Source organism: Chaetodon trifascialis, chromosome 24 (genome assembly GCF_039877785.1).
Source record: "Chaetodon trifascialis isolate fChaTrf1 chromosome 24, fChaTrf1.hap1, whole genome shotgun sequence".
In the NCBI taxonomy this organism is placed as follows: domain Eukaryota; kingdom Metazoa; phylum Chordata; class Actinopteri; order Chaetodontiformes; family Chaetodontidae; genus Chaetodon; species Chaetodon trifascialis.
The window spans coordinates 7,482,321-7,508,367 of record NC_092079.1 but is presented as its reverse complement, the minus strand read 5'-3'; the positions used below and the strand labels follow the sequence as shown (position 1 = coordinate 7,508,367).

Genomic DNA, 26,047 nt, shown 5'->3' with positions numbered 1-26,047 from the left:
ATGATGGATCGCTGCTGGTAAAATTAAAGGTAAGCTTGTCACAACAATGCTCTTGTTTAAAAACCTTTCATAGTAGGAAAGCACAGTGTAAGACAATATGAACCGTGATCTAATTTTAATGGATAAAGTTGCAAATCAAGTTGCAAGGACTTAATTTTTTTAATCTACAGTGTTCAATTTTTATGACTTTTGCAGCAATGTGATGAAATACTTTGATATTTTAGGGACTTAATTTCGCAAAGTGGTTATTTTATCTAAAATATCTGGTGATCCAAACAGTTTCTGAACTGACTGTTCCCTGAGAAAATGTAGTGTAAAATAAATTATTATCATTGTTATTTACACCATCAGAGAAATCAGCTTTTATTTAGTGCTGGCAAGTGACTGCAAAACATTAGCTTAACTCTTTACATTACAAACTGTGATCTGTGCAGTTTATAACTTAAAGTATGCGGGGGGGAAAGCGCAGTCAGACCTCAGCCTGCTGCTGGGTTTTAGACGATAGAAAAAGACACACACACAAAAAAAACACTGTCCGATAGAAATAGAGACCGCACTTGCGCGACGTTCCCTTGCTGGAGGCAGTTTCAAGGGGGCCCAAACTGGGCGTTTCTTTGCCGTCACTTGTACAGAAGTTTGATTTTTGAGAAAGTTTTGAGTGACTGCGGAGATTACACAACGACTGTAATAGGATGGAATCACGCACACCTAAACATGCCGGTCAATAAATCGTAAGCGCAGTGGAAACTATGTCATATTATACTATAGCATTTGTTTTGATAATGCATTGAGGTGCCGCAGGAGTAGTCGTTGGCGATAGTTTGTTGGCTTCACTCATTAGCACGTAAATAAATTACGTAGCATTTATCTAGTCCTTACGAGATATGGCGAAATGTTAAAGCAAAATATACAAGATTTATAGTGTAAATGGTGTAATATGTGTCTTTAAGGGGTGTCTAAGAATAGCATATTTGACTAAAATAAGTCCGGTGCAGCTAGCCTGTTAGCCTAGCTAAGTTTTGAGTAACTTTGTTGCGGGTTACTTTAAGGGATCATCGTCAAACTTGTAGACGCCAGGAAAGGGAGGGCTGTGAGCGGCCATTCCCTTACTGCGCCACTTTAAGTGAAATGGGAAGCCTTGAAACCTCCATGTTTGTATCTTGAAATTGCGAGCGGAGTTGAGCACCATATTGAATCAAAGTTGCCATCTCCTTGACAAATGTTTTACAACTTCCAGACGTCAAACTTCAGCGGCTTTCCGAGCGGACAACAGCAGCCGAAGTGTAATGGACGCGCTGTAGTCGACTTGTTGCGATGTTCACCGGGGCGCTTCGGCTTCGTGTTCGTGCATGTTAAGTTGTTTTAATGCGGCACCGAGTCGGCGAACAATCTCTAACTTTAAAGCGTGAGGTCAGCACTCTGGACCAGACCTGGATGTGATGGACAATCCGTCCTCAGTAATCACCCAAGTCAGCCGGGATGAAGAGGGAAATAAAGCCGCAGGAGAGAGGGGTAAGAGCGCTTTATTTGTGTCCCGCTCATGTAACAAAAAAAAAAAAAAAAAGTTTTTCAGAGTTCACGATCCTCAACCCAGAAACCACAGAGGGATCAACTTCACTGCAACAAGGCTGTACAGCCACAGTCATAAAATTCACTGCGAGGAAAGTGGACTGAAGACAAGTTCGAGCTCTAAAACTGTCCCTGGCTGCTGTGCATGTTGTGGCTGCGGCCCTTTGGCCTTTGATTAAAGTAGAGGAAATGACGTAGAAATGGTTGATTACGATGCCTTTGATACTTTACAGTCTCCACAAACCCACTTTATGTCCTAATGCAATATTCCAGTGATAAAACCCTGAATGAAAAAATAAATATACCCAAATATGTATAATATTGGCATCAGTGTGATAATCATATGTGTTACTATGAGGACATTTTTACACACTCTGGTCTTTCTTATTACACTTGAAAAGTGTGTTTTCTGCCGTGTAACGTTCACAGCTCTCTGTTCACCTACGTGGATGTCTGCACACACAGCAGGGAGATACCACAGAGTGTAAATGCAGGTTACTGAACAATCAGGTGGCCTGGCGGTCACCATCCTTGAGGAAACGCCACCATCTTTTTTTGTGTGTGTCGCTTTCCAGGCTGCAAACGGGCGCACGCAGCGCAGACGACGCGGGGTGAAAGACGCCGATGGTCCTGCGTGATTTGACATTAAAGGTTAAGCTGGGATGTCAAGTGGTGGCCTTCTTGGAAATGTGTAGTGGCCTAATCTATTACGTAAGCTTGTCCCCGTGCTTTGTGGACACATTAACTCAGTGACACACAGCCGCTGCCTCCAAACATGTTCTGCGCCATCCTGCCCGAAAGAATCCTGACCTGATAAAATCCATCATTTTTTTCTAGCGTTGGCTTCGAAAAAAAACTTTTGCTTTCAGTTTCTCTGGTTTCAGGTTGCATTTAGAGGATCTGCACAGTTTTGCTTTCGTAGTCGCCCACTGATGTCAGTCACACTCTCGGCTGAGGGGTTGTGAAGGCTCCTGACAAAACACACTCTGTCGCATGAAGCGCCGACTCTGTACCTCAAGGGTGCTCATCAGCTCTGCGCTTCGCGGCTTACCGTTGTGAAGGGAAGCCTGCAAGTGAAGGTCTGGTCATGCAAGGCCACCTTTAGCCCTGTTGGCAGGGGACTGGTTCACCTGGGCACCTGCAGCCATAACTGTGGAGGTCGTCTGTGATCTTAATCCTGTGCTGTTGGCAAAGCACAAACACAGAGGTCATGTGATGCTGTTCGTCCCGCGCAAATCTGCACCTCTTATTTTCTGCCTCTTTCCTGGTTGAGAGTCATTAATAAAGGTTTTGACAGCAGGCGACTCATCGCTTTTGCCGTCCAGGAAGCAGAAGCGGATGTTACGCAGAGCCCTGATGTCACATCTGGGGGGACCGCGTGGGTAGTTTTGAGTAAAGTGCATCTTGAGCTCATCCTGCAAATGCACAAAATATCAACATCGCATGAAGTGCCCTTGTCATACTCATCATCAGAGCTTGAGATGTAGCAAGTGTTTCCCAACGTTGGAGTCAAGACTGAGCAAGGTGTTGCTTAACATGCTGGCAGAAAAATTGGAGATCACTTAGATTGTGATTCCTTTTGGTAAATAAGCACTGTTGCACCGTGCAGCTGCATGCTCACGTGTTGATGATACTGCTTTCCATGCGTTCGACATCACAGCAGCCAGACAGTGACCATGCGGAAGTGTTGATTACAGGAAACTGTCGACGCTGTCAGGCCTTCGAATGGATCCTGGACTGATGAAATGATCTGATAAGCATCTTATCATGAGTGCATAGATGTCATGCAGAGATCCGGCAGCATTTGAATCATTAATTTTCTGTAAGTTGTAGGACAGGAGATAACACGCCGCGCTCGGCATTCCTGCCTAATCCACCGGTCGTGTTCAGGAAGTAGGTAGAGCTGCATTTAATCTTCCGGCATTCATAATTACACAATGCACAACGTGGACCATTTCTGCATTGAAAACAGCTCGACCTGTGTCCTGGGTCACATCTGAGCTGAGCTGTGCACTGCTTAACAAGACTGCAACTCCCATGATCCCACGCTCCTGCACAATGTCATCAAACTACGTCTTGTTTTCAGTGTTTTGATGATAGAATCGATGTCAAGAAAATGTCATTTTTCAAGCAAGTAGGCCAAATCCTGCCTGGTTGCAGCTTCTAAAACATGAGCTATGCTCCCTCTTGATAGTGAATTGTGTTTCTCTTTGCAGCACATGTAATCTGGAAGCCTATTTTAAGAGCGACACAATTGCCTGAACGTTGTTTCAGCAGCGGAGAGGTGAAACGCTCGGACGGGGCTGCAAGCACAGTTAGGCCTTCTTAAGCCGGAGAAACTCGCTTCTCCTGCATCATAAAACACGTTTATTAGGGCGACAGAACTGCCTGCAGTATGTTCCATTCCAGCTCCTTCCTTGTCATCTCCATAATGCCCCCTTTTTTCTGAATTAATGTGCGCTCTGTGTTTCGTGGTCAGCGCCCTGTTCGTCACTTTTCCTGGTGAACGGCGTGTGATGCGTGTGAGTACACCAGCACTGAAGCCAGCGGGGGCACTTCACATGAGTGAAGGCTGGAAATGATAAGGCCTTAAGTGGAGGAGTGTGGGATGAAGGGAGTGAAAAAGCAAACAGAGGAGGAAAGAACATAATGAGTGAGGACATGAGGGAGTAAATAATAGCACAAGTGGATGACGACGATTCCTTCAGTTCTGCTCTATGGCGGCTTTATTACAAATTTCCTCTTCCTCATGTTTGAGATCATAGTTTTGTGGGTATTAGGTGACACTATCTGGCAAGAATTAGTCTTACTTTGTCATCTGAGATTACAGTTTCCAGAGAAATGAACAGCAAAACGCCTGTTTGCATTCATAAAAGCTGAACAATGGAAGATGACACTCCTGAATGAATTGAAAATCTGCCTTGATCTGACGTGAACTCGCCTCCTCCTCCTCCTCCTCCTCCTCCTGCTGCTGCTGCTGCGCTCAAACATGGTGGCGGGCAGCTTCCTCCGCTGATACCCGTCTGTTTCCTCTTCCTGTTTTGGCCCGAGCGCGGCGGAGGCCAGCGGAGGGTCAGCGGGGGTTTGAGTCGGCAAATGCAGTCGGAGGGCACGGCGGAGAGAGAAAGAAAGAGGCGTGAGAGATGCACAACAGAGGCTTGTGTGTTGGTAACCCAGTCACGTCCGGGCAGACAGAGAGAGGGAGTACGGTGCATAAAGAGGCCCAAACAAAGTCGAACGGCAGACAGGAGAGCGTTGATCAGAGATCCTGGAGAACTTCTGCCTTTCACAAACATTTGTGAAATAATCAGTGACTGTCATGAAGTTTAGCAGGAAACCGAGGGAAGAGCGCCACGCCTGGAACTCCCAATACCACCTTAAAATCCCCTCCTCTGAGAATCGAGCCAGTCGGCCCGCTGACCTTTCAGGATGACGTCATGAAGATGAAGTCATGAATGACAAAAAGAAGAAGCTGGTTTTTGGGCTTTTTTTAATATTTGGCTAAAAAGCTCAGGTTCATGTTTCAACTGTGACACTTTCCCCCTCAGTTCAGCTCGACAGGGAATCTTTGGAAACTTAAGCTCCACTTGAAGGTGTTTGAAATGGAGCTGCAACGATCAGGCGACAGAAAACAAAACTCTTCTAACAGTAGAATGTTCCTTTTAGTCGTTTGTTCAGCAAAACTTCTTGGCTCCAGCTTCTTAAACGTGAAGATTTGAAGCTTTCTTTGCCACAAGTGAGAATCTTTGGATATTTTCAGACAAAACAAGACATTTGAAGATCATCTTGGGCTGCGGGAAGCTAAAACAGACTATTTTGGACCTTCATGTACTCTGCAAGTGACAGCAGAAAATGATTAACAACCCAAAAAGAAAAGGCTCATTTGACAAAAAACTTGAACTGAAGCAATAAAACAATAAAGAGTGTGAGGACTGAGCTGCATACCTGCTGAGCTGCACAGGTGCGCAGCTCCTCCTCTTGTCATTCCTCACTGATTGACAGAGATCAGGGCGTGAGAGCAAAACCTCAGTTTGTCTGGCTCATGGCGTAATTGGCAGAGATCAGCCGGGGCTTATGGTCTTTGAGAAAGCTGCCACAGGCTGAGAAAAAGTCTGACTTGTGATTTTCGTGTTCGCTTGTGAAGTGTGATGCGAAGGCAGGAAATAACCACCCTCCTTCCATTCACTGGACTTTAACAACTCACCTTGGATCCAGAAGCGCTCGGATTGGCCATGTGACATCTGCACATCTCTGCAGTCCACGACAAACTCACGATGCTCCCACGATGTCTTCATTCATAGGCCGTTTGCTGCTGACATCAGAGATCATTGCGCAACAGCTCCTGGCAGGGACGCGTCTCCAGGAGGGTTTGTGCACATGACAGAAGTGTGAGGAAAGCTGCTTTTTTTCCTGTTTTCACACATTCGCCAACAAGATGGAGTCATCATTGAGGTGTTGGTGTGCACTGATTGTGGATAAATTCACAGTTATTCCAGCTGTTTCTAACTTTAATGTTAAACATGTTTTACTTAAAATGATTAATCAATTCTTGAAATTTAGGGATGCACCAAGATCAGGTATCAGTCCCAAATATCTCGAGCGAGTATCGCTGACAGTGGGTCTGATTGATGACAGCCTGCATAGTCCAGCATGCCTAGTGCATGATGGGAAATGTGGGCTGTCACTGGCAATACAGTGGCAGGTATACACGCCTGTCCTGGAGACTGTGTCTCTGCGTCCCTGGGTGGTGGGCGAGGATGCTAACGCTGTGTTGGCTAAATATTCATCCAAACGTCTGACTTTTATAGCTCTTCAAATTTTAGGATTTGTTTCTTTTATCAGGAAGTAGCCATTCAGAGTTTTTGCAAACCAGTTTGATGACCTCCTCCTCCTTCTTCTTCTTCTTCTTCCTCTGCAGGCTCGTCCCCCTCTCTGTCCTCCAAGAAGCCCAGGAGCAGAGGCCTCTTCTCCAGCCTTTTCTGCTGCCTGTGTCGGGAGCAGCCTGAGCCCCCGCCAGTCAACAACAACGCCCCCCTGCTGGTGGAAGAGAACGGAACCGTCTCCAAGGTGTGTTTACCTTCGTCTCGCCGCTGGCATTTCTGTGCTGTTTTGACAGCAGAGCGAAGGTCAAATCAGCGTGAGGTGGGTCAGGCGGATTGCAGCTTCTTGCGTCCTTTCACATATTCATTCTGTGGTATTTTTAGATCCAGGTGAAACCGCTTCTGCCTCCAGTGAAGTCAAAAGACTCGGGGAAGATCTGCGTGGTCATAGATCTGGATGAGACGTTAGTTCACAGCTCTTTCAAGGTAAGAGGGTTGAAGAACAACACTGTTGCATGAGTTATCCGCAGCTGTGTGCAAGTGTTACCTAAGTTCCTCGATGATGCAAGGACTTCCAGATATGAATTGGGCTTTTCTTTTCAGAAGAAAATGACGTCATGAGATAGTGATGTGTCAAAGTAAAAGACGCTCAATCAGCCCTCCATCTGGTTGTTGTTGGCTCTGACAGTGACAGTTCTGTCATCGCTGGCAAATGCCAAACCCAAACTGGCTGGTTCTTAAACCCAGACAAACACAGCCACTCCTCTGCGTACACACACTCTGCAGGCTGTTTGTCTCTACCTGCATTTGTCCGACAGTGATATCAATCTGATTTTATATGGCGCAGCGGAAGCTTTCTTTTGACAGCTGACACACTTTTCTGTCTTGTTTGTTAAAATCGACCCTTTGTGTCCTTCCAACAGCCCGTGAACAACGCAGATTTCATCATTCCTGTGGAAATTGATGGAACAGTACACCAGGTAACGGCAGCCTGGCTCACTAACCTCAGCAAACCTCATTCTCTAACTTGTCATCTGCTGCCCTCTGACACGGCGGTCCCCCGCCGTCGCTGTGGTCAGGTGACAGCCGTGCTCTCAACTTCAAATTGCTGAGTGCAGTAGGTGCCGTCGGCGTTTAAGGGATTTTAAGATGGCTGCCTGGAGATGGATGACATACGTGGGTCTGGGCCTGATTCAAGTAATCCAGGATAGGTTTGTTCAGACAAGCACAGCCTATTCCGGATGACTTGGTTCAGGAACGCTGCCCTCAGCCACCGACGCCACAGAAAGAAGAAAAAATGGCGGAGGAACAAAGAACGAGTCCAGGATTTTACTTCTGGAGCCAAATGCATGTCTGTCTGTGATATATATGGGTCTATTTATTTTCTATGCAAGCCTGAAGCGCTTCTGATGTTTGTAATGCTTTGACTCATATGTCAAACCTGTCGACCACGTCCATGTGGCACAGTGCACCCTCAGACTGTCCAGTCATCGTTTGCACAGATAATATCTGGCACCAAAAGGAAGCGTCACAGCTCCTCAGGCAGTGAAGGTGTGCAGAGACATGTTTGATGTTGGAGTGGAAGCTGTGCAGGAACCCGGTTTTAAAAAATTCCTCTGCACTCCAGGTGTACGTCCTGAAGCGGCCCCATGTCGACGAGTTCCTGAAGAGAATGGGAGAGCTGTTCGAGTGTGTCCTGTTCACTGCCAGTTTAGCCAAGGTGAGAAACGACTGTGGACTCACAGGGTTTGGGGGATGCTTTGTAGAAACCGCACAAGTACCTGAAAGTCAGACACTGGATTACAGCGTGAGGGCGTGCAGAATAAACAGAGGAGGACAGAAGAAGAAACTCGAGTGCAGCAACAATGACAATGGCATTGTTGCTGCAGCTAAGAGGTGTTAAGCGGCTAAATTTGGTGGCAGCTGTTGAGCTTGTTTGCTTAAGAGAGGCAGTTGGCATGTGATTGGTGGAAAGGTCAGTGGGCGGAGGCGAGACTGCTGTCACGACATCAAATGAAAACAATGACATAACATTTCACAATGAGTTTGAATAATATCTGTATATTTTCCAGTTCATTCATGTGATTATTTATCTCATATTGAACATGTGGTTCCAAAGCAAATGGCCAAAAAAAAAAAAAAGGATTATTTATCTGCACAGCTGCTCTAACCCATCTGTTCATTTCAGTATGCAGACCCTGTCTCTGACCTCCTGGACAAGTGGGGTGCTTTCCGCTGCCGCCTGTTCCGGGAGTCCTGCGTCTTCCACCGAGGCAATTACGTCAAGGACCTGAGTCGCCTGGGTCGCGACCTCAACAAGGTCATCATCGTGGACAACTCCCCCGCCTCCTACGTCTTCCACCCCGACAATGCAGTGAGTGTCCTCAGACAGCACACACACACAGTCATGACATTGCCGTGGAGTTATCCGCCCTTCCCGACATGAACAGCTGCTCAGAAACTTCATCATCTGTTTGTCGAAGTCTGACTTAGCAAATGCTTGTGTTGATGTAGACACACGAAATAGTGCAAAAATGATCCACAAGCATCCAAAAAAAAACTGTGATAGACAGTAAAGAGTAGTCCATAATGTTGTGTCGTGGCTGATAATTTGCCTTTCGGTCAGGTGCCTGTGGCCTCGTGGTTCGACGACATGTCTGACACCGAGCTGCTGGACCTCATCCCCTTCTTCGAGAGGCTGAGCAAGGTGGACAACATCTACACAGTCCTCAAGCACCAAGGGACCGCAAGCTAACAGTGTTCCTCTTCTCGACTCAGCTCTGAACAAAACGGCGTACAGAACGGAAATACACACACCAGCTATCACCGCCCACCAGAACACAGACTGCTCCACGGCTGCCAGAGCCCCCAGAGCATCATCACTGCCACCTTCTGGTCAAACAGAAAACTGCCTGAAATTTGCCTTGTGACTTTTAGCTGTGAACCAGCTGACATGAGTGGATGGATGGATGGATGGATGTTTGAGGACATATCTGCAGTGTCGCTGAACTTGCAGCAGAGTTAGCAAAGCAGATGTGTGTCGCCGCGGATCCTCTGGACACAGACTGGGTACCGGACACAGACCTCATGGATTCAGCACTGAGCCTCGGATCAGCAAGAATCACACGGGAAGGAATTTTTGGAAAAGTGCAAATAAACTCGTCAGTGAAAGAGCAGATGGTGTACACGTACTGTAGATGTCTGTGGAGTAGCATTATCTTCATCACGCAGCCTAATATCATCAATCAGCACACTATTTGTCTGCAATCAAAAGCATGTGATCCTCGGGTGCCGTTTTATTTTTGGAGAATCATGACTGCGTTGTGATGAAAAGAAAGTTGTTTTTAAAACCTGAAGCGGGGCTGTAATGTCAGATATGATCAAGAGTTGTTCAGTCAACTCGTAGTCCTCCCCGTCAGTTTAGCCTTCTGTTGATTTTAACACGATTTGCGTGCTAAACCCAGCAGAAAAAAACAGCATTGCAAATAATCTGGGATCATTATTTGGGATTTGGTGGGGAAAAATTGATATAAACCACTGGAAAAATTGGGTTTTTTTCCAGTTAAAATTGGTCTAAATCAAAAACAGTTAGCTCCATAAAACAAGCCAGGTCCTGTTCACACTGGAACAGATGATGACTGCAGCATTTTCCCTTCAAACCTGACACTAATATGAATATCAAACCATCTGCGCACGACGGCGAAAGAGCAGCTGCTGTTCCTATCGAACGAGGATTTCCAGCAGTGCTGTAAAGGTTGACGGACGGGCCACAATGCATTGCACCTGAGCATCACCGCATGTCCCGAACAGTTGAGTCCAGAGACAAGAGGACCAGGACCGACTTCTTGTTAACGTTGCATCAAAGCAGGCGTGGATCAGTTCAGGTCTTTGTTTTAAACTTGAAACTCTTGCAGCATTTACAGACTGTCTTTGAGTGGTTGTAAAAAAACAAAAGTGACAGTATGACTAGTCCGATTGGTTCTCATAAGCTTCACAGTACAATGTTTTTTTTGTTTCTTTGTTGTTCCTAAGCGGTACGCATGAGCTGGAAACAATTTCAGGACTTTGTCGTAAAACGCGTGTGGAGCTGCCATGAGGATGTGTGAGGTGCTGTGCCCAGTGAGAGCACCTTTTGAAAACAAAAGGTGGTTTAATTCAGTCCAGATTTTAAAGGAGAAATCCACCCTGAAACACTTCAACACTTTAGATAAGTCTCACACCTCTGGGGCCTTGCAGGAAGATAATTCCAGTGCAGCTACGATGGAGCTTAGCAGATCGAAAACAAGAGTATTAAATGTCACGTTCTGTGTTGTGTTGCAGGAGTAGAAGTTTCTCAAAAAGCTGTGTGTAGCTGTGTGAAATGATTTGAGGGTGGAATTATCCTTGAAATGTCATCGAGCACACAGGGTCCTCATTGAATCTGTATTCTTTCTTAGCTCCACGTTAGTTTCGACTCAAACCTCCTTGGTCCAGTCTGTTTTCAGGAGCGGTGTGGCCTCAAACGGGCCTTTCAGATTCATGTTCTCTCCCTCAAATGCGTTGACAATAACATGTTGACACTGATGAATGAAGCAGGATTTGACTAAAAGCCTCTGTCGCAGGCTTGTAATGTGACTTTGCCTTGATGGAGCAGGGGTGACAATTAGATCCACCAGAGCTATTACATTATTTTTCTATGTTTAACAAATTATTGTCAAATCAGATTAGCTTGTTTCTTTTCTCAATAATTGCTGATTTTCTTTTTTTCTTTTTTTTGTCCAGGAGTGGTCCTCTGATACAATATTTGTGTTTTTTGTTTTTTTGTTTTTTTTTGCTATTTTCATGCAAGGCCTGGTTGTTACCTCATATATTAATTGTAATATATGGATCTGAAACACCAGCAAACAACTAAAATGATAGCATCGTACTGTTGTAGGCACATAACAGGGTAATTATTTTGATGTTCGTTCCATGTAAGCCATCATCACATCGCTCAGTTTAGGTTCAGTGCTGATAACTGTTTTTGTAAGTATTTATAGCAGCGTTCAGTCATTTGATTACATACACATAAAACAAGTGTTGTGTCACTACGAGGGCCCATTCACTGATACTGTACTTCTTACACATTCAGTAGATATGTATATTTTGTTTTGCACATTAATAAAGCAAACAAATTTTCATTAATATATGGAATATTCATGTTACTGTACTCATGATTGAATAGATGTAACCTAATTTTTTGACCTGTTTTATCATACCAAATTATATATGGACTCTATGTAATAATGCCATTTTTTTCCCCATAAATGCTAAATGAAAGATGGTCCAAGTGCTGTTTTGTCGAGCATTTCTTCTATTTGTATTGTTTTCAGTTGGTAGCGGAATAATTTAAATGTTAACACACTGTATACTAATTTAACAATTCCCTTTCTCCAAGGTTGGCTGCGTTACATTAGTTTTGGTTTTTGCCAGCAGGAGGCAGCATGACAAGCTGTCCACGCGGCGCTGTCAAGTCTCAACGTTATCACTGTTTATTAGCTGTCGGCTAACCCGTTAGCCAACATTTGCCTAGTTAGCTACGCAACGTGCATACACCAAACAATATTAGCATACAGGTGGCCCTGTTGTTGGCGCGTGATGGAGGTAAGTCCTATGTTTGCTCTCATTTCGTCTACAAACACCTGAGGGATATGTGTCTTTTAAAGTTGGCTACAACCATGAGAGGCTAGCTTGTTAACTGGTTTGGTGCAGCGCAGGTAGAGTATAAACGCTTTGACGTTGTTTTTAATCACGACTGACACCAATAAGTTTAAAACGGTGTGTCAAGGACAATCTCTCAGATTGAGTAATCCTGAATACCCAGAGTTGTAGGAGCTTAATTTACTGCAGAAACCGTAGCTAGCATCATTAGCCTAAGTCATCACCGATGGTAGGATATTATGATTACCGTTAACAAAGCAGTCTGCCAACATTTGATGTGAAATGTCGTAAAGGTTATTATGGCACAAAAGAGCAGCAGGAATATAATAAGCACAATTGTTCTTCCATCATATGGAAACAATGAGGTAATGCAAATTACGGTGTGAATATTAGGGCCACCACTTTCTACTCAAAAATGTAACCACTGTAACTTTATTTTTATTATGGGGAAATTTTCAATTATAAATCTTAATCAAATAAATATCATCTACACTGTAAAAAAAAAAAAAAAGAAAAAAAGGAGAAAAACTTGACTGAAGTAACATGCCTCAGATTTTAAATGCTTAATCTAACATAACTGAATATTCTCAATTTGAAATAAACTCAGCTCGGGGAAATGCAGGCTATCCAGGCAGGACAATTTTTATTTTTTTTTGCAGTCAGTGTCTTCCTCTCTGTCTCTCAGAGTCACTTTGTCTCCTTTACACTGAGCGTGGCACTGCTCTTGGCCTTGCCCATGGTGAACTTCACCACCCCGCTCATGTCCACGCTGGTGTTTTTCAGGGTGAGTTTGTAGACTGTCCCGTGGTTTTCCATGCGGACAGAGGGTCCCAGCTGAAGGGTCTCTCCATTCAGAGTCCAAACAGGAGGCTTGTTTATGGCGACGGACACCTCACACTGGAAAGATGCAGGCTCGGGCTCAGTTACCTCCTCGTCCTCTAGCTCTTTGACCATTATAAGGGCTTGGGCTGTAGCAGTACAAGGGGAAAGACAACTTATCATGGTATGAAGGAAAATTAGTCATTTTTATCCATTTTTATTGCTAAAAACCCATCATATCCAATCATGCTTTGTAGTTTTTTTAAGTTGGAGTCAGAAAGGTTAAGATATTTGACACAATTTCTGAGAAGTTCTTAGCTCTGTACCCAACTTACCTTCCACCATCAGTTTGGCTTTGGATGTGTGCTCCCCGACCTCGATGCTGTAGGTGCCCTCATCCTCCACAGCCACCTGCTGGATCACCAGTTTCAGGGAGCAGCCGTCGGCCAACATTTCCACTCGATCTGAGGGAACCAGCTTCTTGCTGCCCTTGTACCAGGTGGCGCTGCAGCGAGGTGACGACGCGGTGCATTCGAGGATCACACGGTGCTTCTCCAGGGCTGTTCGATCTCGTAGGGGTTTTACAATGGAAACAGGGAGCTCTAAAGTGAGAGGAAGATCTTTTAGGTTTTCTATGTGCTGATATGTTCAGCTGTTGACAAACAAACAGAAAAAAATGAAGGAAAATATATCATCAATTTAAACATGGACTTACCCTCTACTTCAAGATATGCTGTAGATTCAGCATCCCTGGATACAAAGCGGATTTCCCCAGCATCTTCAGCTTTGACGTTACACATCAGCAGGAAGTGTTTGGTCCCTGAGGGAGAACAACAGACTGATAGAGTCAAGTCGATCTATAGTGAAGCTGTTCTGCTAACACCATTCTAAGGCACTTTATGTTGTTTTTTTTTCTTTGACTTGTTCCTTCATACACTGTGTCTTTGCTCTGTGCTCCTTCCCAGGTCTTACTGTTCCATGTGTGGCCACCAGAGGTCCTCCTTCGCCCTAGTGTCTAGTTTACTGGCAGCTTTTTCTTTACATTTGCATGTTATTTATTATTATCTGAAGATGAGATCCTGATCTTCTGTATTTCTGAATGTACTTATTGCCATCTTTTCCTTTGATATTTGAGGTGTGCCCATGACTTTTTGTTGATTGTTTGCACCTGCCAATTCAAAAGGGGTTGCACTGTGGCGGGCACTGAGCTTGCACACTGAGACAGGCATTTGCTCTCTTATAGTCAGTCCCTCCCACCTTAGTTAGATCTAGGTGCTTTTTAAGTGGTCAGTGTTTTTACTTATGTCTCTTTCATCTTATCAGACTCACTCACTCTCATCAGTAATCAACCCCCTCTTTCTCTGACCTTCAGTACGGATCTTGATGGTGCTTGTGGGCCGGATCTTGTGGCCGTCTTTGTACCATTCCCCAGTAACATCCTCCAGAGACACCTCACACATGAAGACGGCATTCTGGTCCTCCTGAATGTAAAGGTCCTCCAGACCCTGCACTATCTCCAACTCATGCTCTGCAAGGTTAGTGGAGATAAAAACAGAAAGATAATAAACATCTTTATTTGAAGATGTGTTGACATGTTAGGCTGTTTTAGTACATCAGCTGTCTTTACAGCCTGTCTGTGGTGACATAGCTCAACACACTGTTTCAGTCTCTGCACACACAATATAACATACAACTGAGAGGAGCGCTGGAGTCACTGTAATCAGCAAGTGTGTTCATTTCATTCTTAACTTTGTTGTTGGAAATATATATTGTGATATGTGTTGTAGCAGCTCCTGTTCAGACACTTACCATAAACCTCCAGTGAACAGGAAGTGTTGATTTCCCCTGTGTCACATGTGTAGGTACCAGAATCAGCCCGGGAGCACTGCATGATCTGACAGAACCGCTTCCGGCCCATGGAGTAGATCCGACAGTTCTTCCCCGCCTTCAGCTCCTTTCCGTTCTGATTCACAGAAGCAAAAGGACAACGGTATTTCTCGTGAGTCTGAAACCTTTTGACATTATGAAATTGTTCTGCAATTTGCTCAAATACAGTCTAAAGCGACGAGAGCATTTACTGCATTGGTTTGTCCTACCTTAAGCCATCTGACTTCAATGATTTGTCTGGAGAATTCACACTCCAAAGTGGCGGGAGATTCCTCCTCCACTCGAACATCAGTGAGCGCTCTCAGGATAGACACCGGAGTCTCTGTCAATTTAACAGATCCAAAATGACACATAATAAAAGAGTCAAAATCTTTCAAATGGACATCAGCAGCCTAAAACATCTGTGTACACCGTGTGTTACAGTGCAAAGTCAACATCTTTAAGTATTTGATGACCTTTATGAAAAACAAGGCTAGTATTTACCTTTGATCGTAAGCCTGGCAGTGGTGCGCACCCCTTCAGCCGAGAAGACGATAGTTCCTGTGTCCTCCAGGGTGAGGTTGGACAGGGTGAGGCTGTGGACTCGCCCATTGGTGCTCACCCGCCACTGGTTATTCGGTTTCACCCTGATGCCATCTTTCTGCCAGATTCCCTCCACATCTGTGTGGGAGAGCTCCACCTCGAAGGAGGCAGTCTCTCGTTCAAAGGTTTCTTGGTCAGTTAGGCCCTTACGGATGGAAATTTTACGGGCTGGGTGGGATGAAGGAGAGGAGTGTTTTGTAAATACATACAATAATTTACTTCTTCTCAGGAATGGCGTCACCATCCAGATATTTAAAAAAGGTGCATTTGAAGCATGACTCCTAAATCATGGGAAAAATGAAAAAAATCTGGCAAAATTGTACATTAAATCACATAATTTTAAATTTAATCATGGTTAATCAGGTACACTTTTGCTGTACATTGAAGGAACAATGTGTTTCAAGGACAACAAAAGGTGGTTCAAATTTAGACCCAGCTCAGTTTATCACATTACAAAAACAACACCTACAGGAGCTCCATCACAGTGTCACTCAGTCCACCATTGTATAACAGCATGGCTGTGTTTCAAAGGCCTTTTCACACATACAGGTCTAGCCCTGCTATTCTTAGCATCTTTCTGCACTGTGACATACTGTGAAAAACACCTAAAATAAGTACTGTCCTTTAGTTTCCCAGAAATCATCTGCATGAGAAAGGATTCCAGCACACTATACTGACTACTGAATAAGTCCTGCTTATTTTGAAGTTCTCCAAATGTTAGAAAGAATTTGAAAACAGCGTTTGGATAATATGTGTTTTCATGGTGAAATGATTCATTGATTAATCAGTGATTTATCAAGCAAAAATGCAAAATATCTCTTGATACTATTTTATCAAATGTTAGGATGTGCGACTTTTATCTGTTGTATATAACCGCAAATTGCATACCTTTTGGTTTGAACTGAATTAAATGCCTTTAAGGAATATACTGTGTAGCAGAGAGAGAATATTAGATGTCTGTGCCAGTAAATGTTTAAGTATATGAAATTCTCAAAATGAAGGGAGTCTTTATCTTGGGCATTATTCCCCACCCCACCCCACATTGTCCACACCCCACCTCGTGCTGCTTACGTTCTACGTTGAGCTTGACCTGCGTCCGGTCATGAAGAGTCTCGCAGCGATAGGTTCCCCGGTCTGACAGTGTCAGGTTTTGGATGGTCAGGCTGCGTGTACAGCCTTTTTGGGCCAGCGAGTGTCGAGGACCAGGCAGGATGACGACCCCTTGCCTCATCCACTGGACCTCTCCTGTCTCAAGGCTGATCTCTGTCTCCAAGGTGGCCTCGCCAAACTCTTCTGCCATGACAGCTTCCATTTTCTTAGTAAACATGACCTGAGCCTCTAAACATGAATGAAGATAACTGCTGTTAATTCTGGTAATGCACTGCATCCTCTCTTTTCCCTTCATTATATGGTCTTACCCTGAACTTTGAGGCTGGCTTTGCTTATTTGTCCCTCAGCCTCTGCTGTAATCTTCGAACAGTCCAACATCTGGCACTTCTTGATCACCAAAGTGTGGCACAGGCCATTCTGATTTGCCTGAAAACGATCACCCAGGGTGATGGCCTCATTGTCCATTAGCCATACCAACTGGACATCCTCAGGGGAAACCACACACTTGAAGGTGGCATCTTCTCCTTCAAGCACAGTGGTGTTGTGGAGCTCTGTAAGGAACTCCACCACTCGAGGCACTGAAGAAACATAATAAATTTCATGAATCTGCTCACTTGTGCAAGAAAAGACAGAAAATCTGAGTCCAGGCATACTTACTCTCTACTCTCAGCGTTGCCACAGTCTGGTCATCTCTGGATTCACAGGAGTACTCCCCGGCATCCTCTCTGGTTAAACGGTGGATAGTCAAGCTTCTCTCAACTCCATCCGCCCGAATAGAGAACCTTCTGCTTGGAACCACCTCCACGCCGTTCCTCAGCCACTGGACGTCAGCTTTTGGCTTGCATACCTCACACCGAAGGGTCACCATCCCGTCAGCGTGGGCGACTGTGTCTCGCAGCGGCCTCATAAACCTAATTCTCATTTCTGTGATGCAAAAAACTCAAGATTAATATGGCTTTTCAGTTCAAACTGAAGTTTTCAATAATGGTATCAGATGACAAGCTGAAATAGAAATTTCAACCTTTCACCAGCAAGCTGAAGTGGATCTGGTCTGTGTTGACATCGCAGGTGTATTCGCCAGCATCAGAACGCCTCAAAGGCTCGATGGTGAGAGTGCGTTCATGACCCTCCATGAGTGCCCGGAAACGTTCGCCTTCAACAGGTGTCCAGTCTTTCAGCCAACGCACTAGAGCACTTTCCTTGGACACGTAGCTTGTCAAGGTCACGCTCTCTGCCTCGTAACCCGTTATGACGATGTCATCCTTCTTGTTCACAAACATAACTGGAGGCTCTTGGGTGAAAAAAGAAAGAACCAAATATGAGGCAATCTTGCTATCATGCTGATAATCATACCTCTGAAGACATCGCTGTGATGTAAAAACTTACCTTGAATCTTGACAGCGCTGATCATCTTGTCATCCACAGCATCACATACATATTTCCCAGAATCTGAGGGTTGGACGTTTGAGATGATGATTTTCCTCAGGGTGCCATAGCTCTCAATGTAGGTACGAGAATCATTGGTCAGCAGCCTGTCATTGCAGTACCACTGGACAGGTGCATTGACACGGGACACTTCACAGGCCAGGATGAGGTCATCTCCTGCCACCATATCCTGGTAATCAATGTCATTTGAGTTGCCCACAATTGTCACTGGAGGCTCTAAGGTAAAGGGGAAGAGATGGATGATTTACGTAAGGAACAGGTTTAAGCCAAGTCCTTCAATTGATTACATTTACTAAATCAATTGTACCTTCTACTGAAACCTGGAAGCTGATACTGTCATCTCCGACATCCAGGAAGTACTCTCCTGAGTCTCCAAGTTCAGCATTGAGGATGACCAGTGAGCGGAAAGTGCCCTCCTCCTCTTCACAGTACCTTTCATTGCCCGCAATACGACAGTTATCCTTGTACCATTTGGCGACAGCATTGGCCCTGGAGAGCTCACACTCCAGCACAATATCATCAGAAATCAGGGATTTAAGATCTGTCTTAATCTCTGACTTTCTTAGGATCTTCACGGGAGGCTCTGATGATACAGAATTACACGTTTACACTCAGTATGACATGATGGTGCTGTTTAAAATCCCATTCTGGGACAGAAATCATCTCCAACGTTGCTTGCCTCTTACCTGAAACTTTGACCTCGAAATCAAGCTTGGCATCAACAGCATCACAGGTATATTTCCCAGAATCCTCTGGGGTGGGAGAGTGGATGGTCAGACGATGGATGAGTCCATCCTCTGTGAAGGTGACATTACTGCTCTCTTCAATTTCTCTGCCATTTAGCCACCACCTGACTTCAGCGTTTGGCCGGGACACCTCGATCTCCAATATGATTGGTTGGCCAGCAAAACTCTTCAGTTTGTCAGGCATGTTTTGGGGACGAGTAAGCGTCACCGGTGGCTCTAAATTCATTAAAAATGAGAAAGTCATAAATGACAGAATTGCTATCAAAATTATATAAATTTAGTGTAGATTAGTATCCATTTATCATGATGCTAAATAGTTATTCGTGTTGTCATTCCTACCTGTAATAGTCACCAGGAAGGCCACAGAGTCATCCTCAGTGTCACATACATATTCCCCTGTGTCGTCCACCGTGGTTAAGGGCATAACCAGCCGACGTTGGGCCCCATCCACCTCCAGGATCATGTTTGGACCCTCCTCTACCTCCAAGTTGTCTTTGTACCAGTGGACAGGGGCGTCCGCCTGGGAGATCTCACAGCTGAGCTCCAGCCTCTCAGAGGCCAAATGAGTCAATTCCAGTTCTGATTCGCTGGGGGAAATGATTCTTACTGGTGGCTCTGGAGCAGGCAGAGGATGGTTAGATAACCTTTTAAATACTAAGAGATTCCACACATTTGTTTTAGCTGTTTGTTATAATCAAAAGTGGGCACTAAGGGAAATTTCAGTCTTACCCTTGACAGTGAGCTGGAAGAAGACAGAGTCTCCGTCTGTTTCGCACACATACTCTCCGCCATCCTCCACCAAGCTTTTGAAGATGGTCAGCCTCCGATAAGGACCCTCAGATATCAGCTGGACATTGTCGCTTTCCTCTACCTCCTGGCCATCCTTGAACCAGTGAACTTTCCCAGTGGAACGAGACAACTCGCATTGCAGGTGAATCTCTTCTGAGATATAGCTCTCCATCACAATATCCTCCTTGGGTTCCACAATCATCACTGGAGGCTCTGTGTTTGTAGTTAGAGGAAGTAGAGTGAGGTCAGAGTTTTAAAATGGCACCTTTAATCTCATCTCTTTATTTTTCATGAATGAATGAGATGTCACGCACTTTGTTTTGCTAAAATATTTACTGTATGTGTCTTGACACACGACTTGGACCAACAATAGACAAGAAGTTCCCTGTACCTCTGATATCAACAGTGAACTTCATGCTGTTGTTTCCTGCCTGACAGGTGTAGCTGCCAGCGTCTGAGGTTTCTGCAGAGCGGATGATCAGCCTCCTCATGGTTCCCTCTGCCTGCAGAGTGATGTTGTCACTGGGCTGGATTTCACAGCCATCCTTATACCTGAATCACACCAAATCAGACACAGAACTGCAAAAAACACTGTCTCAAAGGGAGAATTAAATACAAAATAATAGAAATCAAGACTGCAGATGAAAGTGTAAATACTAAAGCCTTTCTTTCCAGTAATGGCTTGTGTGTTGTAAAAGTAAATTTTATCGCCATGTATGGGCTACTTCAAGGAAGATTATCTCTCCTGTGTTCTGTGTGAACTTTGACATTTGTTCAGTGCACTGTCTGAGGACAAGTACACACGAGCAGGAAACATCCAAGAAGAACACCCACAAATAAAACATGGCATAAGTCATGGGACATAAGAAATGCTGCTCTAGCTTTATATGACATATGAATCTTACTAAACACAATGTTTGATTCAGTAGTTATTAATTCAAATATATGATCCTTTTCATGTAATTTATCATGTCAGACCTCTCAGTGCGATCACACCTGTTGATCATTTTTCCTTTTTCTTTTTTCAAACAGGATTTCAGTGCTCATCGTCTTACCACGCGACTTCAGCATCGTCTGTGGAGACATGACAAAGTAGCACCACGGGGTCCAGCTCCATGCTGCTCTTATGGAGCTCCTCTTTGGGGACCGGATGGAACTCCACAGGAGGACCTGAGAAAAATGAACAAAGAGGTATGGATGTCCACAGCTGTCACACAAAGTACAAGAGGATAGCATTGCCTCCTTGAAATTAGAAATAGTCTGACTACCTTATTGCTATAAGTGGCTTTGACAAAGGTCACAATTTTATGCTGCTTATTAAATTTATAATTATATATTTTTTTCAAAAAAGCCCATTTGAGAAGTTGAGAGTAAATGTGTTGCATTTGTCTGGATAAAAGACTTCATAAACACTTGAATCATTATAAAAACAATATAATAATAATAATAATAATAATAATTTGACTAAACTGAATTTAACATTTCTCTAGTCGCACACTGAGTTCTTAAATATATCGAAAAGCCTAAATTTACCTGCAATGTCCACTTTGAATTTGATGACATCTCCTGAAGTTTCACATGTATAAACTCCAGCGTGAGACGCGTCAGCTGATTGAATCACAATCCTCCTCATGTTCCCATCTGATTGGATGTTGAGGCCATCAGCCACTTGGAGCTCCTTGCCGTCTTTGAACCAGGATACTTTTGCGAAGGGGTGGGAGACTTCACAGTAGAGCACGATGGCATCACCAATGTCCACCCTCTTGTTGGTGTCTAAGTCTGACAGAGAGCTGAATTTCACCACAGCAGCTGCAAAGAAATAAACACAGAAAATAAACTCGAAAGAAATGCGTCCATCACATGATGAATTTGACAGAAGTAACTGACTTCTACACCTACGTTTAACCTTGAGCACAGCTGAATCCCGGACTCCATTGGCTATGAATGTGACCTCTGCTGTGTCCTCCGTAGAGCGAATTTCACGGATAACCAATGAGTGCTTTGATTGGGTCTGTTGTATTAAATATCGGCCACCGTGCTGCAGTTGAGCGCTATTCAGAAACCAGGTTCCAACCATTGTGGCAGATAATTCGATGGAGAAGTGGGCGTCTTCTCCTTCCACAACCTCACAGCCTTTAAGGCAACTGCAAATCTTTGGTCCGGGAACTGAGGAAAATGGAAAAAGTAAATAAAAAAAGTGTTCTTTATATCATTGCTGTCCATTTTCAAAGCAGTTCTGTCATCCTGGTAGGCGCTGGTTTCCACTGTTAATCAATGATGGTTTTGTTAAAATTGCAGATTTTATTCAGCAACTGAACAGCAACTTTTTAATCATAGAACCTACTGATTTCACCATGTATGTTTCACTCATCGTTCATATGACACCAATATCTGCAATGATTTCAGTATATATAAGCCAGGTTCTATTTACTATGTTTAGACAAAGTGAAGATTACAGACGTAACACATGTACAATTCTACCCCACAGTAAGTTCCTCACCCAGATGGACGGCTTTGGGAAACTCCACATGGCCGCTTCGCCCATACTTGTTGATGCAACAAACACGGAACCGGTAGTCTCCTTCGTACTGAACGCTGTCGCCGGTAACCTCAGCCGATGTGGCGGTCTCCGAGGTGAAGCACTTCTGCCACTCTTGGGAGCCCACTTCCTGTCTCTCCACGACAAAGATGGATCGGGTGGAGGTCTGGCTGTTGGGGGCAGGAACCCAGGTAAGCAGGACGCTGTTGGGTCGATCTACGTCCATTTTGATTCCCACAGGGCAGATAGGAGGGCAGTGTCTTGTAGCTAAAAGGAAAGCACAAAAAATATAACGGGTATGAATGATTATGCCAGTAATGTAAGCTCAACGTGCCCCAAACTGAAGAGATTAAAAGTCATTAACAATTGTAGACGTTTATATGGAACATAGATCAACAAAATGTCACATGGGGTCTCAGAAAGACAATTCACATTACACATCCACAGTCACATTTCACAATAAAAGCATGCTTAAATTATTTGCAAGCCAGTTCTGCAAACTGTGAAACAAACATATGCATTAGTGTTTCCAAAATGTACCTTTGACCTTGAGACGTGATGAGGTCTTGGATCTTCCTGCGACAAACGTCACTACCCCCGAGTCTTGATAGGCCACGTTAACAAAGACCAGAATGTGAGTTTTGCCGAAAGACTTCAGGATCGTCTGGTGAGTCTCATGTAGCTTAAAACTGTCTTTGAACCAGTGGATCTCCATGTCGTCGTTCTCCACCTCCACGCAGAACACAGCGTTCTCACCCTCCAGGACCTCCAGCTTTCGGGGAAGTTTTCGAACAATAGTACCTGGAAGTCGAAAAATGATTGTATTTACACTCATTTGTATTGTTTTTTTTCTTTTGTTAGACTTCACGTTCCACTGTCAGCAGATGAAAGGTTTACAACTTTACATCAAGCTGACAAAAGCAAGCTTCAAAGCTGCTGTTGTTAGTTTTCCCTTTTATCTGCCCAACACTTGTCAGCAGGTGAAGTAGTCCCAAAACAAAATGTAATAAATAGTGAGCCTTTCTGGAGCTTGAAAATGTAGCAGCTAATCTATGCATATGAAGTGTTACCCTGTCTTGTTGCACATGATAACTTACCTTTAGTTCCCAAATCTAAAATACTGCATACCCACACTCAGTGCATACCTTTAACTGATAGCTCTGCAATGCTCTTTGCTCCATCTGGCATCTCACAGAGATACACTCCATCGTCGTCTGTCCCAACATCATGGATGGTCAATCTTCGTTTGGTTCCTTTCTGCTCCATCCCGTATTTACTGCTGGGCATCAGCCGCTGGTCCTCCAGGTACCAGGCGGATGGGATCGACTCGTCGGGCACCTCGCACTCCAGCACAGCAACATCCCTTTCCCTCACCTCTACGTCTTTTAGTGGACGTCTGAACCGCACAGCTGGGCCTAAAGTACAGGGGAAATATAAGGTATGTTTATAGTGATAATAACTTGATGAATATGTTTTACGGTTGTCAGTCATGGTTTAATTTGTTAGTCGCAATGAAAGTGAAGAATGTGTGGGATTGGTTAACATCTGTGTTTCATTTTTCAAAAAATAACCTCGATTTCAGGTGATAAATTAAAGTACAAACTCTTAAAGTTCACTTGAATCTCTTGGGACACCACTGAATACATTTTAAGCAGTGCTCAGTTGCTGTAATGCCACTCGATGTTATCTGTGTGTTCGGGACTGGTATGTTGACCCCAAGACTAAACTGCCTCTTATGATAGAGGCAGCTGGCAAAGTGCACTGTGCATATGAAAAGGTTTGTGACCCTGACAATTATCTGCCCATTATGAAGGGATTAAGACAAAATAATTAGCCACTTTAGAAGTTGATGCCATGCGTTTCAACAACACACACAAAGCAATTAAGCTTCACAAGTGCAGCTTATGACCTCATGTGGTTGGATGCATCAGTGACTTAATGATTCGTTCATTTGGACCGTTCTGTCTTTGGAAAATTTGCTCACCAGAACAAAAATTAATCTGGCACAGAGTTTCTTGCAATGTGTTGCGTTACTTGCTCTTTCCACTGTTGTTTGGCGTGATGAAGATTTCACTTGTGTTCAGCATCTTCATTTGTAAATTGGATTTTTTTAAGACGTAAATGCACAGATGATTCACTTCAGGAGTTTTGTAACAATTGTGTGCTGTTGATAATATTCCCATTGACTTTCCATCCATCCAGCAAACCACTGGCTTTTTGAACAATGTTATACACGATTTCAAAGACGTCACATTTAGAAATCTATATGTTTCGCCAGTTAGAATCGCAGTAAAAGCAGATTTTCTAAAAGCACATTGAAGTATCTCCTACCTTTGACAGACAGGTGAACGGCGCTGAGGGTGTTTCCAAGAGCATTTGATGCTGCGCACACATACAGTCCTGTATCCTGCACTTTACAGTACAGAACCTTCAGTGTGTAGTAGCCCTCTCTGTCCTCAAATATCAGATGACGCCTCCCAGGCTCTAGGGGAACCCCATCTTTTTTCCAGATGATCTCTGGCTTGGGCTTCCCTGTCACAAAGCAGCGAAACTTGGCATGTTTCCCCTCTGCCACTGCAAACTTCTTGGCTTTTGAAGCACTGACAGCAAGGTCCTCTGTAACCCTTGACAAGCTGAGCCTCCCGCCCCTGTGCTTTGGTGACCACTGGCTGTTCTGACCATTTGAGGACATTTTACCCTCCTCTCGCTCCGGCACAGGTTCAACAAGAAGGACTGCCCCTGCCAAGGCCTCACCATGGCAGTTGATGGCCCTGCAAGTGTAGACACCTTTGTCTGGCATGCGCGTCCTGTAGATCTTGAGCTGGAACCAGCCGCCGTCTTGATTGCTCACACTGAAGTGTGCACTCTCGAAGATGTCGTTCAGCTTCTTCCCGTCTTTCTCCCATGTCACCTCGGGTAGAGGAGTGCCCCAGATTTTGCAGGAGAATGCGGCATCTTCTCCCCGATCAACGCGTAGAGAGAGGGGCTTGATGAGGAATCGAGGTTTATCATCAGACATTAAATCAACCTCTTCCTGTTTATTACTATTCCTGCCGTTCCACTTGAGCTCTCCATTCCGCCCCTCTCCATTTTCTTTCCTGCATTCACCATTTTGCACTGTGCAGTAGCCATTCAAGTGTCCTCCGAATTCTCCCTGTTCGCTCGGTGGTTGGTTCACACCATTGACCACGAATTGCCTTTGCACCGCTTCCTGTGGCGGGGCCTCCCCTTCCACTTTCAGGGAGGCTGCTGCATAGGTTTCACCAATGCTATTTTTGGCCTTGCAAATATACTGGCCAGCATCCTGCGGAGTCACACCAGTAATGGTCAGCAGGTAAGCTTTTCCCTCCTCAGAGAGCTTGTAGTGCCCTTCAGACAAGATCTGGACGTTTTTACGCTCCCAGATCACATCAGGACGAGGGTCCCCATCAATTTGGCACCTCAGTGTGGCATCTGTACCGCATTGTGCCACCACAGGGCGTGGGTAGCCCAAAACGCGGGGAGCACCTCCAAAAATATCCATGATGATGTCACTCGCTCTCTGGTTTGAATGAAATAAAGGCTGTTGTTGTAGGATCACCTAGATTCACACCTCTTATCTTTGCTGAAGGAGCTGGAAGATAAAGAAAATGTATCATTCAGTGGGCAGTCAATTTCAATGCAAACAAAGACCCAAAGTAGTATGTCACAGAGAATTGTGTTTGAGTGTTTCAAATATTCAGAACGCCATGTCTTGTTACCAAGGCTTAACTGAGGTTGATTACAGTGTTTATCACATGCTTGGTGGTTTAGTGAAGTAGGTTTTAAGCAAATGTAAAGCACTCTTGGTTCTCACAGCTGGTGCTGTAACTCATTGAAGAGTGTATTTATAAAGTAGTCTGTCCAAAAAAAGACACCAGAGACCATGTGTCAAATAGCACACAAACTGTGCAGGAACACACCTGCAGTCACTAAGACAGAAATGAGACAGTTGTGTATGTATGTATATTTGTATGTATGGAGCATGTGTGTCCTTCCTGCTGGAGTTTCTTGGCTCTGAATCGTTGCATTGTTGCCATGCT

General features: G+C 44.5%; 2 protein-coding genes across 2 annotated transcripts; one reads left to right on the top strand and one right to left on the bottom strand.

The window, feature by feature from the left end:
* Positions 1–583: 583 nt before the first annotated feature.
* LOC139352129 (carboxy-terminal domain RNA polymerase II polypeptide A small phosphatase 1-like) lies at positions 584–9,179 on the top strand. Its single transcript, XM_070994229.1, has 7 exons — positions 584–1,512; positions 6,488–6,636; positions 6,774–6,875; positions 7,313–7,369; positions 8,017–8,109; positions 8,578–8,763; positions 9,016–9,179. The coding sequence occupies exons 1-7, from the start codon at positions 1,440–1,442 to the stop codon at positions 9,142–9,144; spliced, it is 789 nt and encodes a 262-aa protein (XP_070850330.1). The 5' UTR covers positions 584–1,439; the 3' UTR covers positions 9,145–9,179.
* A 3,576-nt stretch (positions 9,180–12,755) lies between these two features.
* On the bottom strand, positions 12,756–25,509 carry obsl1a (obscurin like cytoskeletal adaptor 1a). The gene is made up of 23 exons (XM_070958171.1): positions 25,095–25,509; positions 24,318–25,016; positions 23,132–23,401; positions 22,527–22,787; positions 21,948–22,253; positions 21,347–21,613; positions 20,981–21,256; positions 20,503–20,617; positions 19,839–19,999; positions 19,388–19,660; positions 18,998–19,273; positions 18,599–18,874; positions 18,220–18,495; positions 17,853–18,128; positions 16,775–17,044; positions 16,428–16,694; positions 15,258–15,524; positions 14,984–15,096; positions 14,697–14,850; positions 14,254–14,415; positions 13,603–13,707; positions 13,223–13,489; positions 12,756–13,036 (listed from the first exon to the last, which is right to left on the bottom strand). Exons 1-23 carry the CDS (start codon positions 25,507–25,509, stop codon positions 12,756–12,758), a joined length of 6,033 nt encoding a protein of 2,010 aa, XP_070814272.1.
* Positions 25,510–26,047: the final 538 nt, after the last annotated feature.

What these genes read in the sequence shown, in the direction of transcription:
- LOC139352129 (XM_070994229.1), top strand. Translation starts at nt 1,440, where the DNA reads ATGGACAATCCGTCCTCAGTAATCACCCAAGTCAGCCGGGATGAAGAG. An exon ending in AGAACGGAACCGTCTCCAAG is followed by an intron (nt 6,637 to 6,773) that starts GTGTGTTTACCT and finishes TGGTATTTTTAG; the next exon opens with ATCCAGGTGAAACCGCTTCT. An exon ending in TAGTTCACAGCTCTTTCAAG is followed by an intron (nt 6,876 to 7,312) that starts GTAAGAGGGTTG and finishes TCCTTCCAACAG; the next exon opens with CCCGTGAACAACGCAGATTT.
- obsl1a (XM_070958171.1), bottom strand. Translation starts at nt 25,509, where the DNA reads ATGGATATTTTTGGAGGTGCTCCCCGCGTTTTGGGCTACCCACGCCCT. An exon ending in GACGATGCTGAAGTCGCGTG is followed by an intron (nt 20,000 to 20,502) that starts GTAAGACGATGA and finishes GGTGTGATTCAG; the next exon opens with GTATAAGGATGGCTGTGAAA. An exon ending in CAGCGCTGTCAAGATTCAAG is followed by an intron (nt 17,045 to 17,852) that starts GTAAGTTTTTAC and finishes ATGTTTCTTCAG; the next exon opens with TGCCTCGAGTGGTGGAGTTC.